This window comes from Perissodus microlepis, chromosome 19 (assembly GCF_051167445.1).
Source record: "Perissodus microlepis isolate ML-2025 ecotype Zambia chromosome 19, ASM5116744v1, whole genome shotgun sequence".
Classification (NCBI taxonomy): Eukaryota; Metazoa; Chordata; class Actinopteri; order Cichliformes; family Cichlidae; genus Perissodus; species Perissodus microlepis.
The window spans coordinates 5921117-5939163 of record NC_140479.1 but is presented as its reverse complement, the minus strand read 5'-3'; the positions used below and the strand labels follow the sequence as shown (position 1 = coordinate 5939163).

General features: G+C 41.1%; 1 protein-coding gene across 8 annotated transcripts in view; it reads right to left on the bottom strand.

Annotated features, from left to right (window-relative positions):
* Positions 1 to 18047, bottom strand: part of syne2b (spectrin repeat containing, nuclear envelope 2b) — a 124322-nt gene that overhangs the window by 56829 nt on the left and 49446 nt on the right. For 6 of the 8 annotated variants that reach the window (XM_084914302.1, XM_084914306.1, XM_084914305.1 and 3 more), the window contains 21 exons: positions 17348 to 17575; positions 16719 to 16874; positions 16167 to 16408; positions 13928 to 15995; positions 13110 to 13444; positions 12185 to 12329; positions 11881 to 12081; positions 11527 to 11786; positions 10636 to 10795; positions 7389 to 7544; positions 7091 to 7231; positions 6283 to 6459; positions 5919 to 6056; positions 5626 to 5811; positions 5414 to 5527; positions 5141 to 5293; positions 4932 to 5057; positions 4525 to 4653; positions 2792 to 2926; positions 2042 to 2119; positions 924 to 1022 (listed from right to left, as the gene is read on the bottom strand). In XM_084914302.1, coding sequence (XP_084770428.1) covers positions 924 to 1022; positions 2042 to 2119; positions 2792 to 2926; positions 4525 to 4653; positions 4932 to 5057; positions 5141 to 5293; positions 5414 to 5527; positions 5626 to 5811; positions 5919 to 6056; positions 6283 to 6459; positions 7091 to 7231; positions 7389 to 7544; positions 10636 to 10795; positions 11527 to 11786; positions 11881 to 12081; positions 12185 to 12329; positions 13110 to 13444; positions 13928 to 15995; positions 16167 to 16408; positions 16719 to 16874; positions 17348 to 17575 — 5427 coding nt within the window. The remainder of the gene's footprint in view (positions 1 to 923; positions 1023 to 2041; positions 2120 to 2791; positions 2927 to 4524; positions 4654 to 4931; positions 5058 to 5140; positions 5294 to 5413; positions 5528 to 5625; positions 5812 to 5918; positions 6057 to 6282; positions 6460 to 7090; positions 7232 to 7388; positions 7545 to 10635; positions 10796 to 11526; positions 11787 to 11880; positions 12082 to 12184; positions 12330 to 13109; positions 13445 to 13927; positions 15996 to 16166; positions 16409 to 16718; positions 16875 to 17347; positions 17576 to 18047) is intronic. The other 2 variants (XM_084914304.1, XM_084914308.1) reach the window with 2 other exon arrangements.

Genomic DNA, 18047 nt, shown 5'->3' with positions numbered 1-18047 from the left:
CAGATTTCTCTGCAAGCTCAGTAATCCTTCGTCTCAACTCCAAAATAAACTTGAAAAGTACTTATTTGGCAAACCTCTGCTTTGGTTCTTTCCTGCACTTTAGTTTTTGCCATGCAGTAAGACATAATAAAGGATTCAAATGTAAACAATATTAAGCAATCATCTGCCATGTAAATGCACTGTGAGACATGTCTAAAAGAAACCTAACATCAGGAGCTCTAGAACTGGTTCTAGAAGAAAAAGTGTTCTTGGTTTAGTTCTACAAGAAGACAGGAGCTCTAGGTTTTGCTGTCAAAGAAAAACAGGAACAAACAGGACTCGTTCTACAACATTCTAGAGGAGAGGGGTACTCTAAATGATTTCAATGATAAGTAGGTGTTCTAGAGTTGTTTCTTGTAAAGGAGTTGTTTGGTTCTACAAAGGCTTTACAAAACCACTATTTTGAGAAAAGTGAGACGCTACCGCTTGCTCAAAAAAAAGAAATGACTCCCAATATGAGTACAACAGAAGGCAGTAAAGCCTCTGGTCTGGAGTAATGTGGGAGGTCAATCCAACATCTAGTGGCTCAGAAATAGAGGCTAGAATAGAAAAAGTTGGAGGAATCAATCTAGGGGACTATAGAGAAAGAATAGAAATCTTGATTCTAGAACTGTTTTCAAACTAGACCCAGAAAAAGGTGACAGATTTACGATGCTGCGTAGACGTTATTGCCAGCAAAGACATGAAAGGTCTATAAGTCTTCAAACAGTGGCCTCTAGGCTCGCTTTGAGGTGTGCTTGGAGATTTTGCACAGAAATGGTTCTAGACTTAGATTGATGAGAAAAAAAGATGCAGTTCTACAAGTTCTAGATCTAGGAGACTACACATTTCTGCTGTGACCCAGAGCTGGATTTGGAGACTTTTACGGTCGGCGATGTGTTTACCATACTCTCAGGCAGTGACTGAGTTGTGACTGCGCCCAGGGGTTTTGATAAAGCTTCAGATGAACTTGTTTCTGTGGTGTCAGTGGTGCCCTCAACATCCTGAAGAAATATGATCAGGGTTAGAAGCTCACTCAGGTCAGTCAGTTAAATACATTGACCATTTAGTTCTACCATGTCACCAGATAAGGTAACACACGGTTACTCATACACTCTGTTAAGGAACTATGTTACATAATGTTAGAGGATTTTGGATGTTATGTTATCTAGTACAACCCATTGTATTATGAAAAAGAAATGCAATGAGTCTGATTTATTTTCAATCCTTTTTGCCAATAAAACCTCAAATCAATAAAATCAATAAAACAATGTAATGCCGTCTTTGTTTTATATACATATACTCACAAATGTATATATTATATACATAAAGGCTTAGTCATAAATTCATTACAAGTTTAAAAAAAATGTTAAAACTAAAACTAGAAAAAAATTTTGTTACACTGTAATTTTTGTGCCCACTTATTCAAACAATGACCAAAACAGTTTAGCAGTCCAAAATAAAAATCTTTTAATAACTTACATGATGGCTTAAGATATTCTTGATTTTTATTATTTTCATTCTCTACCATATTTGATTAAAAACAGCATTGCATTTGCCCAAGAATACGTCCGTGTAGGTTCTCAGTTATAAAGGTCACGGCAGTCTCAAGAGCTTGAGAAAGAAGGACTTCTCATCCAAGAAGCTTCCTCAGTTCTAAAACCATAAGGTGGATCCCAGGTATTTAACCCCTGGTGGGAGTTATCACCACATGAGCTAACAAGTGAAAAAAGACATGGGTCATTACCACTACAGGTTTCCCAGGCGCCTTAACCCCCAATCCTCAACCTCCACGCACACCTTACTTAAGGTGACCTCAGTACATCACACAATAGGCTGGGACAAGGTCTCACAGTGATTTCACCTAAAACCCCTGGTGGTACTGACCCACACATGTTTTCATATCTTGGCCCATGTGATGATGCCTTCTTTTTTGGGCTCTTAAGATGTATCCATGAAATACTTATTAAATTCATTACTAATTCATCACTCAGTGGCTTCTCACTGATGAAAGTTTATTTACCTTTCTTTCTTCTGTAGGCTGTTCAGTGCTTTGTCCAGTGGCAGCTTCAGTCTCTTCTGAGGCAACAACCACAGGTTCCTGACACCACAATGACAAATGTTATAGCCTTCTACATAACCAAGCAGACCACAATGTTAAGCTGCTGAAAATAAAAAACATTTTTGAGTAAAATGAATTCATTCAGCTAAGGTAACACAGTATCCATCTGTAATACATCCATATGCGTGACAAATGACTGTGTGATACTGTCATATGGATCAACTAAATCCAGTGTGCAGTAGGGTGGAAGAAGGAAAAGAAATAACTCAAATCTGCAGCAATAGCAGAGATGTATCAATGATCAGGAAGGAATTTAATATCATGAGTAGGGAGATGGTAGTAGGGATGAGGAGGGTGAGGGGACAGTGCCAGCGGTGGAGATCAGAGTGACCCAGCTCAAAGAATAGCAGCGACTATTCATACAGCTGTTACAAATGATGTCATTTGACTGGATTGGTGGGAATCGTGATGTCATGATCAGTCATTGGTCTCAGGTGTGTTATCAGTTTTAAAAATTTCAAACTTTTCCTATAATTTGTTCGACAACTTGCGATGGAATTTATTATAGCAGATCCCGCCCACCTACACCCTAAGCGGGTGACCTCGGGTCACAAAGAACTCCACCAGGAAAAGAACTGTTGAAAACAAGTGAAGGACAGAGGAAGAACAGAGATTTATTGATTTTCCACAGCAGCTCTCACTCATCTTTACCTCTGGTGAAGAGCCCAGGAAAACATCCCAGAGCCACCAATAAAACCCTCCTCCACCTTCTTCCACTCTCTGTTCCTCACTGCTTTTTTTTTCTGTGGCTTCTTCAGCCTGGAGCACGCCTTGATGCTTCCGCTGCTGACACGGAAACACGCTTACAGTATGTGTAGAGTGACACAAGTGGGGGTTAAAAATCTAGCCTGGCCAGTTTTGAGTTTTTATTGTTTCCAATATTTTCTTTGATATTAAGTAAAATTAACATTTTGTTTTTAATGGCCACTAACAAGTTATACAACAGTAGAAGACTTCTTAGATGTGCAAAATAGATCTTGTGCTTCCCTGTAAAGCCTTAAATTGATATGACTCATAAGGTTATATCTACTTGAAGCTTCTAGTAAATACACTGCTCAAAAAAATTTGAACTGGAAAGGATCAGCCTACAGCTGGCTCAATTCAAACACGCCCTGAAAATTAAAGTAAAAGAATTTGTGTCAGGCTAGTCAAATGCTTTGTAGCAACTCAACCAGCTACTCAGTAGTTTTTTCATGGCCTTTGGATGCTTGTATGTATGCCTGACAACACTGGTGTATGCTCCCAAAAAGACAACAGCTGGTTTCACCTCTCATAATGTCCCCGAGCTGTTCTGTATTCTCACCACATGAAGCTGGGCATTGTGGTGCACCAGGAGAAACCCAGGACTCACTCTACCAGTGTAGGGCCTGCCTAGCCTGTAGAGGTCTGTGTGTTCTTCCATGGATATGCCTCCCCAGACCATCACTGACCCATGCATAGCCGAATCAGTCATGCTGAACAATGTTACAAGCAGCATAATGTTCTCTGTGGCTTCTTTAGGACGTGGGCCCTCAGGCCACCCTCATGAAGTCTGTTCCTGATTTTTTGGTTACAGACACTCACACTAGTGACCTGCTGGAGATCATTTTGTAGCATGTGGTGCTGATGCAAGCTGCTCATGGGTTAAGGACTTTCTTTGTCCTTTTTTTCAGCTGTCCTAGAGTAACTGCCTGTCTCCTGGAAACTGCCCCATTCTCTTGAAACCGTGCTGGGAGTCACAGAAAACATTCTCTGCAACTTAACTGACCAGATCAACATCCGAGAAGTATAACTGACCTGATTAAAAAGTGTCCATTTTTTTGAGCAGGTTACAATGCAGATAATTTAAGCAACATATTTACTTGAAGTATTTTACATATCTTGCCAACCTTCAATATTTATTGTTTTTTTTTTTATCATTTATTCAAATTATTTTCTCTAAGTTCAAACTAATCTTGTCAATAATTAAAATATCTTTCTGTTAATGAGTGCACAATTGTCCTAGTCTGAGAACTTAAAATGTCTTGAACACTCACACACACACACACACGCACACATGCACACAAAACAAACAAAACAAACAAACAAAAAAAACATTTCTTGGTAAACATTAGTAATATTAAGCATGCACAGGAAGTTAAATGACACTTTGGGGATTTTATTTTTAATTTTTTACCAATTTGTTAATAACACATGTGGGAACTACGCATGCGAGTACCAGGTATTGCACACTTTGTCCTGACACGCCCCAAAAGGCCAATCTGTTCAATTTCTTTGCTTTTTTATTTTTTGCAGGTGTTCTTGTATGCTGGTATGTGACATAAAGAAGAGCTTTTTCAATGAACTTAATGAATTAACTGTGTGATTATAAGCTTCTTTTTTTTCTCTGTCCGTGGTATTCTTACCTGGGTAATATCAGGTGTTGGGGCCTGCCTTTGTTCAGGTGAGGACTGCTCCACAGTGAGCAGTGTAGCTCCAGACCGCCGCAGTACATCCTCCTCAACACGAGCAATTCTGATCTGACCCTGCTCTTCCTTTTGAGAGAAAGCACACCGTACAGGTTCGGTTAAATTATGTTCCACATATGAAGTGTTTGGAATATCACATAATGACTGACACAATATAACTGAACTTTATCCTTCAACTACTGTCGCTGCCATTGTAAAATAACTTGCATTATAATAAAGAACTTAAATGACATTCACTTTTATTTTTTGTAGTTTTATACATATTATAATTCATGTAACAGTGATGTTTCATGATTTTTTAAAATTGTATTTACTTATTTATGTTATTTATAGACCAAGCTCACCTCAGCCTCCTCAGATGTAGCTTTTTCAGATGCAGATGTTTTGAGTTCAGTGGTCGTCTGTTGGACCGACTGAGCTTTGGCTTGTGTGGGAGTTGGAGGCAGCTGGATAAATAACGCAGGAACCTTCTACAAACAGAGTGAAGCAGAAAGTTCGCACCAATCTTCTTATAGATAAAATATCTGAGCAGCTGACGGATTAACTAACTGACCTTCTCCAGTTCCAGCAGCAGAGTCTGGAGCTGGTCCACCACAGTAAAGACAGTCAGAGTTTCTTCAGCCTTCTCAGGAAGACAAAGGCCTGGCTTACACTTCTGGATCTCAGCTACTGTTCCCCTCATCGACTGGATCCTCTGCTCAACCGCCTGCACACATAGAAGAGGGTTGAGAAAAATAAGAAAACGATGACTTTCACATTTATCCTTTTGTATAATTTGGGCAATCACGTCACGCTAATCCAAATGACAACAAAGAAACTAACAAACCTTTAAACTGTCCTCTCTGGGGCTGGGAAAACTCTCTGGAGAAGATAGCAAGTTCTTGATCTCTTCGACATCATTCTCCATCCGCTTGACTTCACTCTCAATCGCCTCCACCTCCTAGAGGTTAAGACATTATCAGTCTAATCTGACAGTAGAGAGTACAGTCTAGATAATATCCACTGAAGAGTAACACAAAGAAACCAATCGAATCTCACAGCGGCAGCATGCTCCAGCTGAGACAGAGGAGCTGTGAAGTTGTCCTGAACGTCGGCCACTTGGCGATCTGCTTCGACCAGCTGTTCCTGGAGAGCTGTGACATCACAAACCTGCGACATTTCCTTCAGGACCGAGCTGAAGCCCTGCAGTGTGTTTCTGATCTGGACTGAATCATCCAGGACCAACTGCATCCCCAAGAGACAGAAAAAGCATTTTTTGGTTAAAAATGAATCACCACAAAATGGTTTGCTGTGCTGTGGAAAGAGCTGTGCAGACAGCAGAGTGTACCGACCTGCAGGGCGTGAACGTGACTGCTCAAACATTTAGCTGTGGTGTAGGTGCAGGGAGCGGCAAGCCACGACTGAGCCTCGGACATCCAGCTCTTGGAGCTTTTGACCATCTCTTGATGTTCCTGAAGCCACGTTTGAATCTAAAGAGAAACAGAACGTTTAAATAGGGAAAAGCTTAGACATTTTTAAACTTTTCAAAAGTATCACAGATGATAACAGAGACGGTAATGTGGAAGATTTAGGTTAAAAGTCTGAGCTTGGTGATTCAAAGTCATTATATTTTTGGTGTTTTACACTAAGCAGACAAACAATACAGCAGGGCAGTGAGGAGTTAGACAGCTAACAGTTTTAGGAAGCTTTTCTCACCTTGCTGATCAGGGTGGTCCTCTGCTCTGCCTGTTTGGCCAGCTGGGAGTGAAGCTGCTGAACCTCCACTAGTCTTTCTGTGAGGATCAGCACCTCCTCAGGCTTCTCTAAGTCTTGCATGTCCACTTCCAGCGCTGCCAGACGCGAGTGCCACGCATCCAGCTCGTCCCAGGCACGCTGAGCACACATACAATGGGAGATTTATAATATTTATTCACTGAGACACAAGCTGATTAGCCAGCCCCCTTCAGAAAGCGTTTCCCTCACTCACAGTTGACTTGTGAAGCAAGTCCTCACTAAAGAGTCATTTCTGTTTTTGCAATCTATATTTTACATGAAAAGACGCACATAATGCTACGAAAAGAAAGTGGAATTTGTTGGTGTATTTGAAAACAGAGTAGGAGGGTTATGCTGTCGGTGCGGGGCTTTAACAGCATGAAAACTGAAAATAGAAATAGATGTACGCTGACTGATTGTGCAAAAAAAAAAAACATAAAAAACAAAACAAAACGAGACTCAGCCCAAACGGCTTGTGTTTTCTCAACAAAAGAGCAGTGAAGTGATCACACATGCAGAGCATGACACACACACAAACACACACACACAGAAGGCAGCAAAGACGCATCCCAAACAAAGAGGTCAGTAAAACTTACCACGGATCTTCTGGCCAGCAGAGGACAAATGTTATATTGGACATCCTGTTATGTTTCCCTCACCCTCTTACAATCTATTTAATAATGATTTATTGTATTCTACTCAACAAGCTGTAATAATGAACCAGACACCCTGTTTCCTCATCACTCCCCACCTTCTGAGTGATCTTTGCTTGAGTCACAGTGGGGCTCCTCTGTTCCAGTCTCTTCTGAACAGATCTCAGGCCAGCCTCGATATCAGACATCCTCGCGCCCAACCTGTGAACAGGACCGCTCCTCTCTATCGCCTCTCCCACCTGATGGAACAGTCAGGAAAAAATATTATCAGCTAGACCTACATGGCTGTTGAATTTATTGTTTTGTTACAAACATCTGCTTATCAATAGATTATTGATCTCTTAAAAGATCAATACACTCCTCATCATTAAAATGTCCAAATTAAGCCTTTTTCACCTTTTCTTCTACTTGCTGCAGAGACTTAGTGATGTCCTGCATTTGGCTGTCAATCTCAACCGGGACCAGAGTGTACATATCTGAGTATTTCATCTTCAGGTTCTCCATGATACGGTGCAGCAAAGACTTCTGGGTACACAGCTGGCTGTAGAGCGCCTGAAACCACACAGATAGGCAGCCTTTTAAATAAAAGGGATTACAAAAGATATTAACAAATAAATAAATAACAAGAAAGAATAAGTGTTTTGAAGAGTCTGTTAGAAGAGAAAACTAATCATAACAACAGAAATATTGATGGATTTTCTTGATGACTCATCATAACCATAAACTATTTTGTTTGGGTCATTGTACTTAGCACCAAAGAGAGTTTCCTCTATCAAATAACACTTGTAAGCAAATGCTTTAAAAAATGCTGACACTTGACTCTCTAACCAACATCAGCAATTTCTTTTGCATAGATGTCTACAGTTTGGGGGTTTCATTTTATGCAGAGCAGAAATCTTATTTTGGCACAAAATATCAGTCTTATGTACAAGTCTCACTAAAGAAAGTCCTTCTTGTAAGCTTTTAGCTCCTTGTCAAGCCGTCCTCTCGCTGTGTCCTGCTGCGCTGCCGTCAAACACAGTCTGCCTCACTCCTTCATTTACACAATACTTAAAAGTGAACTCAATTCACCTCACTATGATTCTACTGCACAATAAAAACAATATAAAGATCAGAAAAAAGTTAAAATATGACAAATAACACAGCGGAGACTACCTGGGTCTGAAAGCGTCCGATGGTCTACTATACGGGGAGGCGCATCTTGATATCACGATGGGAAACTGAGCTTCTCTGTGTGTGTGTGTGTGTGTGTTAAACAAAGCAAGGGAGGAGGAGAGGGTATGCAGAGACAGTTTCTTTGCATGAGAGAACAGGAGATGAAGAGTGTGAATTGTGTGTGTGTCCTGTATAGCTATCTTTGTAAAGATCAAATAGTGTTTTATGGAATAATGAACATTTTTTAATTAAGAAGCCATCTGAGGTCATTCTAGATTTAAAACACATGAGGTCAGTGTAGAACATTTAGAGATTTTAACAAAGAGAGACGACATATTTGCAAAACCTGTGTAATTTTGCAAAAATTAACATTTGAGGAAATTTATAATTTTTGTTAATGGTCTCTGTCTTTAATAAAGATATTTAATGAACTCTATGTATTTTAGAAAAGTGAGGATATTTTTATTCCTGCTTCTGACAAAGGGATGTTTGAAAAGTTAGCATTTGATTTTAGAGTGAGTTAGTTTTACACTGAGGTTAGCTAAAAGCTAAAATACATCAACATATGACAATGAGTGTCCTCACAAGTGCAGCAGGAGAAATGTGTGTGTCTTTGTGTGTGCCCATGAAATGACTTGGCTACAACGGCCACCTGGAAGATCCACTTACAAGACAGAACAAAAGGTGTCTGGTACAAGAGCAGGATGAGGGTGGAGGGAGTGATGGTGGGGGACCGTTGGATGATGGAAAGGGGGTCTTTCAGAAAATGTGTATGTATGTGTGTGTGTGTGTTTGAATAGAAAGCTGGAGTGGATGAGATGTTGGCCTCTGCTCAGGTTTCAGGACAAAGGGCAGAGTGATTCTGTGGGTTGGTGGGTTCACAGACACAAACACCAAACAGCTTCTGGGCCTGAAGCCAAGCCAACGGTTAGATTGAAAGATTTAATATTTAGTGACACTTTTACTACACAGCCAACAAGCTGCTTCACTCTATATTCATTAAGGTTAGGGGTACAAAAGCCCTGATGACTAATTCCTGGATTCATCAGTAAGGCTTTTGGAGAGTTCTGACCAAATCTGTGGTAAACATCCTTATAATATCTGCAAAGTAGTTCCTACCAGATGTCATAGAAAAAAGTCAATTAAACTTCTGGGATATTGATCTATTCACTTAAGCAGTGAAGGGGGTTGTTAATCAGTTTCAGCTGCTTTGTTGTTCACCACCACATTTTGCTTGAGCGGCTGAACAATTGGGTGGGTGTATCTAGATCTGCTTTGGAGTGATTGTCACCATATCTTTCTGAACAAGTCTTTTGGTGGCTGTTTCTAAATACCAGTGCTCATCCTGTCCTCTTAGCTGTGGTGTGCCACAAGGTTCTGTATTGGGGCCCTTATTGTTTCTATTACATCTACTCTATGCACCTCCAGCGCACCATCCGTCATCTCATTTAGGAGCATGCCCCAGCACTGTCAGGCATGCATACAAGCAGATAGAGGCCAAACAGACTACTGAGCAACATTCCGAGTTGCTGTAATTTTGATAAAATCGGCCACGTTGCTCTATCATTTTTTTCACTTTGAATTTTGGGTGTCTTTGAATATAACCCTCTGTAGGTTCATAATTTTTATTTTCATCAAATCACGTGACATCCTTCAGGTCCTGACACATTGTCCAGTATAGATATCCAGCATGATTTTTCCCCCCATTGAGATTTTATGTGTTTTCAAATTGTTCCTTTAATCTTTTAATTTCTTTGAGCAGTGTATAAGCATCACTTTTGGTGTTTAGTTGTTGTCATGCTGTTGAGTGTAACTTTTCTAACTGAGAGCAAAGACAAGTGCATCATTATAAAAATAGCTATGATGCTACACTGAGTACAAATGCATCATTGTGTTTCATTTCAGATGATGAAACTGTCCTGTCTCATTAGAGGCTGATTATTTCCACTCCAGTGGCTGGGATGGAGCGAGAAACTGTGAGCACACTGATGTGTTTTTAGATTAGAGGATTACAAAGTGGGACCTCGATATACCCAGAGGTCCTTCAGTGAACCAGAGGAATGGCTTGCCTAATTAGAAACACTTAAATTTCACTAGTGTTTTCTTTTCTCTACAAAGGTTTAATTCGCAGTTGGGGATGATTTCCTCATCTCCAAAATTCTTTTGGGGAGGAATATAACTGCATTTCCAACTCATGGTGGATTTTAGTCATTGACATGCAAAACTTATGGTATCATTCAAAAATTAAGACAGATCTAGGCTATGTAACCTTACAAGGTTCAATGACTGGCATGACCATTCACAAAAACTACTCTGTCAGAAAATGAATGAATTTTGTGTGCCCTTGTGAAAAAATTAATGGCAAGTTGTGTTATCACACTTAATGTATTGAAATGTAAAGCAAGTTTTAGAAGGAACTTCAAGGAACTCCAGAAAACCTTGTGCAGGTGTGATGTAACTCTGCCAAACAATAACTCAAGAGTCTCACCTGTAGCTCCTGTGTGCTGCTGCTCTGCTCCATCTCTGTCAGAAGAGATGCAGCAGCCTTCAGCCAAACCCGGATACCCTGCAGCTCCTCTCGCACCTTTTCTCTGTCCTCCAGCTCCTGCCTAGCTGCCTGCAAACCCTCCCTGCTTCTCTGCTTCACACTGTGAAAACACACAAACATCCAGCCATTTAAACAGAAGCTAAGCAACTTTACGGCTGCTTACCTAACATCCATAAGAAAATGACTGAATACAACATGACTATTGAATACAACATATGGGTCCTAATGCCAAGTGTAAGCTGGGAAGACCTTACACACCAATCGCCTTCTATGACTAACCTACTTAAAGCTGACTGCTTAACCAGGACTTATGGGTAACTTAGTCTCTGTGTGCCTAAAGAACAGAGATCATAATGAACATGGCTCATTTATGCATATGAAAGAGGAGAGCAATTAAAGTTTGTCAGGAAAAGTATCAATGCCTTCTTAATACTATAAAACTCCTCTTCTTTCTCAAGCATACTGCATCACTAAACACATATGTGTCTTGTAGGACGGAGAAAGTCCTCCTTTTTAGAAACATCACACTGCTCTTCTTTTATTACAGATGGATTATACACGAGACCACACATTGTCCAGAGCCACAATGATAGCTTTAAGTCAGGTCTTTCAGCCTTTGTATGGTGAATGTTCCAGGATTAAATGGATCTGATTTTGCTGCTGGAGTCAAAAGATTATTTTGGTGGTTGTAATTACCTGCACAGTTATGCATGTTGGTAGAAGTTGCAAATTTCAAACTTGGACTGTAATTTCATTTAGAGTACATCAAAACATAAAGGGAGTAAAAACTTGAAAACAGAATAATGAGTTGCACATCAAACAATATCTCACTTGTCATATCGGCCCTGCATTGCTTGCAGCTGCTGACAGAGTGGAATAGGAGGAGCCTGCTCCAGGTGGGCAGGGACACCCAGCAGCCTGGCAGTGCGCAGTTCCAGTGCAGACAGCGCTCTGTGTTCACAGTCCAGCCTGTCCTGGTACTGTTCCCAGGACTGCAGCACGTCCTGAAGCTCCTCGGTAGATGCCTTCACCTTGGAGCTGTCAGGAAGCTCTGCCTCCACTCCCTGCAGTAACACAGAGGCCTTCTCCACCTGAGAGGAAGAACCCAACAAAATTGGCCATTTATAATTAGGGTTAGCTAAGCATGCTCAAAAATGCTCAAAACACATGTCAATGTAAACTTACGCTGTCTGACATATCACTCCATTCTCTGATTCTCTGTTTGCTACGAGTTGTCAGCTCCTGTGTGCAGTGACGTAGTCTTAATACCCATCTCCAGATACAAGTCATGGTGGTCTCCCTGCTTCCGCGACAGCTCTGCTCTGAACACCACTCCTGCAGCTCTTCCAGACGTCTCAGGAGGGTCTCCATCTCCTCTGCAAGTGCCTGATTAGGGGTATCAGTAAAAATGAATTCTGTTTCTGTGTGGAAATTTTCAACTTTTATCCACAAAAGCATTAAAGTTTTTTCAGAGGAGGTTTATACTCACTCTAAGATTTGCCTCCTGGTCAGTGCAGTCAGTGAGACAGGTGACCTTCTGAGTGATGAGCTGTAAGAGCCTGTTCGCTGTACTCTTTACGGTCTGCATGATTTCTTCTTTGCACTTGATGTAATTTCTGTGCTGCTCTGCACACCTGAAAGACAAATATGTTGATCTTTTAGTGTCAGATTTAAAATAAGGGCTCACATTCACAAAGGCTCTGCGGCTTAATGCCATTTGCAGGTCTTGTAGTCTCTATCGTGCAATGACTGTTTAGTAAATGTAGTAAAGTGGTGTTTGAAAAATGCTAAATAGCTAAACAAGAAAAAAAAGTATTTGCAATGCAGCGAGTGAAGTTTTTTTTTTTTTTTTTGATAAATAACTGTTACTTGTGGGCACCAGTTTAGCTCAATGAGTGAACAGGAAGAAGTTGACAACTGTTGGTGTGATCATTTGTAAATGGAGGAAATATAAATGATTATCAGTGTCCCTCAGTCTGGAGCTCCATGCAACATCTTGTCTCGCGAAATGAGGATGATCATGAGAAGGAGGGTGGATAAGCTCAAAACTACAGGGAAGGAGCTTGTTAACGATCTGAAAGCAGATGGAACCAGTCACCAAGAACACCATTGGTAACCCGTTACACTGTAATGGACTGAAATCTTGTGGCACCTGCAAGGTCCCCTTGCTCAAGAAGCCACACGTACAGGTCTGTCTTAAGTTTGCCAGTGAACAGCTAAATGATCAGAGAGGGCTTGGGAGAAAGTTCCGTGGTCAGATGAAACCAAAAGTATTTGCTATTTTAGCAAAACTAATAAGAAGAAAGATAACTATCATTATTTCTTTGTTTTATCTTTGCATGTGCAATCACACACTTCTACCAAAAAAAGCTTTTCAGTAAGATAAATCTGACTTTTAGGACTGAGCTGAGTACCTGCTGAGACACTCCAACTTTACATGGCCCTTTGCCTGGAGAGTGGACATCATCACCAGGAGTTGGCTCAGAATGCTCTCTTGGAGCTGCTCCACCTTCAGTGGGGACAGGTATGGATGCAGAGCAGTCTGGTCTTGGAGCTGTTCTACATGAATTTGAAATTGCTGCTGGAGTGAGGCCAAAGCCTGCTGGGTCTCCTCGACTCTGTCACCGCAGACCCCAGCAGAGCCCTGAGGTGGCAGCATAGACACCTCAATATCCCTCAGGAACTGTACAGCCTGTTTAACAGAACAGGTGTAGCTTCTCAGTGACTCCCTGGCCTGAGTGATGTTCTCCTAAAACAATAGGAAAACAAACAACACATTTTTTCAGATTGGCAGGTTCACTCCATAGTGTAGATTTTTTTTAAACCATCTGCGTAATTCATTTGCTTTGTATTTTGCTTTTGTGGTTTGTTCTATCAAACTGAACATTGAATAACCTTTAAAACTGTGAAAAAGAACACATTGTTTGTATAGACTGTATTCAAAATGACAAGACTGAAAGGGTGTTTGCTCCATACTGCTCTACCAAATATGGTGTAGTATTGCTGATGCTCTCTAAGTTTGAAATTGTTATTTTATATTTATACCTACTGGCACATAAAGACACAAATGAACAAATTTGTCGCTAAATCTAACTATTGTGGAGGCTTAATTCAGCTGTATTGCATAGTAAATATTCTTTCATATGCTTCACTCTGATTGGCTAAGCTTATTACAAAGCAATTAAAAGAAAATACTGCAAAAACAAATTGAGAAATACTCAACACTACTTGCCATGTGGGATTCACATTGACCGAGGACTGCATTCTTCAAGTCCATCAAGTCTTGAGATCCACTTCTTTTTTTCTTTCCCTTCTTTTGCTCCAGCACCCCCAGTGCTCTCATTCTTGACTCCACAGTCTTTGTCAGAGACACCACTCTCTCATATTCTCTGTTAATTGCTGTGTCATTTGGCTCCAACGTGGGAAGTTTCTCAAACTCTTTCTGGGTCTTTAAGAGGAAGGCCTTAGTGGCTTTCCTCTCTGATTCCAGGTCCAGGTCCATCAGCAGGTTCCACTCAATGATGCTGAGGTTGTTATAGAGTGTCATCTCCAAGGTGCTAAGACTCTCCTCATTTTGCTTAAGCCTTTGTTGCTCTGCAGTCAGCTGTGAAGGGTAGAGGTCAGCAGAGATTGTGTGTAGTTTTGAGCGAGCCTCTTCACACAATCCCTTCATCAGGTGAAACTGGATAAGAAGGTTCTGACAGATTCTGTACTTCTCGTCTGTGTCATTGCCATCTTCTTTTGTCTGGTGCACCTGTTCCTGAATGCTTTCCCTGAGATCCTCGACGCATTGCCTCATGTTTAGGTACCTCTCTTGGTCCTTGGCTTTCATTTCTAGGGCATACATTTTGCTGTGCAGCTCAGAGATGACAGAGTTCAGTTCTTTTGTCTTCTCATTGGGAATCCAGGGTTGCAGGAGGTCAACTTGCGACTTGTGTTCCAAAATCATGTGCTTGAAAGGCTCTAAAGCTTGCAGGGACTCTCTTGTAATGGGGAACCTGTGTCTGCTTAGATCCACCAACATCTGCCTTAGACTGTTTTCAACAGTGACAAGTTTTTTCTTGCTTGAATCTAAAGTCTGGGTGAGTTCATTCAGCTCCTTCTTGTTATTTTTCTCTTGGCTGCTAATGGTTCTGATATTCTCCTGGAGGTTGGTAAGCTTGTCAAAAAGCTGACAGTTCTCTGTGACACTGAATTCAGAAGTGATATCTTTGCTCTTAATAAAAAGAGCCTCACAGACTGCTTCCTGCTTCTCAGCCTCATCCAGGGTTTCTTGAATTTGGCGGGTTCTGCGATCAAGTTCAGCAGGGCTCCTGAGCTCACTGTCTGGACCCCGGGACGCTTCTCTTTGCAGATGAGCCACAACCCAGGAGTCTAAATCGGCAATCTGTTCAGATAGCTTTTCTCTGGTCTGTAGTCCTGATTCCACCTCTTTCACAGCTTTGGACAGCTTCTCATTGGTGGACTTTGAGAGTTCTTCAAGACATTTCAGAAGACTCTGCACCATAGGCACCTCTTCAACCTGGTCCAGCTGTGGAAGGAGCTCAGTCATTTCCTCCGCCAGTGACTCCAGCTGACCTTGTTTGGCCATCACCTCAGATTGCAGCTTCTTCAGATCCCTGAGCTGCCGGTGAACTTCCTCAGGGAGAAGAGCTACTCTCTTTTTCCTGCCCTCAATATCACTCTCTGTCTGCCTGGCCCAGGCCAGGCCTTCCCTCATCACTATGACAATTTTCTCCATGATAGGGCTGTTGCTGTTCAGGGTTTGGGCAGCCAAAAGTTCCTCTGTATGAGAAATTTTGTCCTTAACTCTCTGGAGTCCCTGATGGATCTCCTTTGTTTCCATCTCCCACTGTGGGCTAAATAGCAACAGCTCTGACAGCTGTTGTAAATGGAGGTACTTCTGCTGGGCTGCTTTAACCTCAGCGTTTGCCTCCATCAGCTGTCGAGCCTTCTTGCAGTTCCACTGAGTAACTGATGGAAACTTGGCTTCAAAGTCTTTAATGATCATTTCCAAGTGTTCCTGCAAATCTGATAACTCTGACAGGAGGTTGCTGGTCTTGTGAGAACGGACATGTGTGTGATGAAGCATACTCTCCACAGTTCTTTCCAGAACTCTCCACCTCTCTTGTAAGTTCTTCTGCTCAGTCTCTGCAATTGCTTGCTCATACCGGGTAAGGTGGGGGCACAATTTGCTATGGGTCACAAGCAGCTCCCCAAGTGCTGTTCTGTTCTCCTCCATACTTCTTTGTAAGGAGCCTAGTCGCTCTGCCTCCTTGGAGCTGCTCTCCTGAGGGGATCTGAAAGAAAAACAACAAAAAGTTTGCCGCAACAAATTGTAAAAGATTTTAGGGGCTTATCAGTTAGCTTTACAGACAAAGGAAGATGACAATGTGTGCAATAAAAAGTGTTAAAATATCTTAAAATACAAGTATTAAAGACTAAAATGAAACCATTGGATGGCAACTCACGTTTGAAGAGTGTCCAGTTCTGCGGTTGCTTTGTCCACCGCATTCTTAGCTGTTTGGATGTGCTGGCAATAATCAGTCACCATCTGCAGCTGAGCCTCCTTACTCTGAATAATATTAGCTGCATCCTGGGCAGCACTGCTCCACTGGTCCTCCAGATGCTCCAGAGTGTCCCTATTCTCAGCAACAGCCCCTCTCAACTGAGAGAGCAATGCTACCTGGGCCAGGGCAGCCGCTCTGCACTCCTGTATGCAGCAGGCAAGAGTGAGACACACAAAGGCTGAATTTTAAATTCAGAATGAGCTTATCTGACCTTCTGTGAACTCAGGTTCATTGTTATTTGAATTGCGAACACAAGGGCCTACTGTGAAAATGCTCTGTAAAATGTTTTATTATTACGATTATCATGATTTTTAAAAAATATTATTATTATTATTATTATTATTATTATTATTAATAATAATAATAATAATAATAACAACAACAATAATAATAATAAGGAGGCACTTTAGCACCATGGATGTTTTTCTAGTGATTCATGCTGCATAATCTCACCTGAGCCTCCTCCATCTGCTGGGCCATGGCTGTTGGGCTCAGCTCAGCTGAGCGGTTCTTGCAGTTCAGGAGTTTAGATATAACCCTACTTAGATGACTGTCCATGTTACTGGTAGATGAAATCAGAACCTCTGGAGCATCCTCAAGTGGTTTACCCTTCAGACAGAAAGACACGTCAGATGCAGAACAGGATTTGTTAAGGCACAAGCTTTGGTTTTGTTATTTAATTTAGGGCCTATATGAAAATATATATCAGAAAAAAACAGTTTGAAGGAGGAATTGTTATGATCCTATCTACAGAGTAAGACATGTCTTGACCATATAAGATGCCTCAAAGCTCTCACAAACAACCTGTGCAAACTCTGCTTTGAGGTTTTTCTTGAGTTTACTTCATATATCTAAAACTGGATTGAACTGAACTGATGTGAAAGAGGATTAAAAAAAGAGTCAAAATAACTAAGAATTATGATCTACATTTCAGCCAGTAATTATGTTGTCATGTTCATCACCACTTTATTTTAAAGATTATTCTGTATTTTAATCCTACATATAGAAAGTGACCATTTATAACTTCTGTGACTTTCTTGGTTCAAAAACACAGAGCCAATGACAGATAATATTTATTTTACCTCAATGAGTTGACTGCTAGGTCCCATGTCTTTGAGTAGCTGTATCGCTGTCAAAATGGATGGTTCTCCTGGTGACTCCAGTACTGTTTTCTCAGTTTCCATGTCATTTGCGTCTATTTTGTTTTCTTGAGGGGTTAGTCCTTTCAAATGGGGTTCTTCACCCAGTACAGTATCAGCTGATGATATCTGAAGCACCTGCAGTGATGTGTCAGTACTGAATACTTGTTCCTATAATGGACATGAAACTAGGTATTAATGCACATATATACTCTATGTCAGCGGTCCCCAATCCCTGGGTCACGGACCGGAGTCGCTTGGTACCGTGCCATGATAGTTGAGGCTCGGGTGTGAAATTTATGGTTTTCGGGGTTTTTATTGGTTTTTATCGTTGGCTTCCCTAGGTCTTTTCCAGTGTGTTATGAATAAATCTTCTTCTTTTTTTTGGTGCCAGGTTAATTTTGTTGGATTTATCCGCAACACCGTAAAGGCCGGTCCGTGAAAATATTGTCGGACATAAACCGGTCCATGGCGCAAAAATGGTTGCGGACCGCTGCTCTTTGTGACCAAATTTTACAAAAACATTAAGTTGTATTAAATAAGACTTGACTAACAGGTGAGGCCATTAACGCTGAAGAAGTGAAATCATACATCAATTGAGAAATTACATTTGTTTTTTGAAAGACCTCTGCATAATGCAACT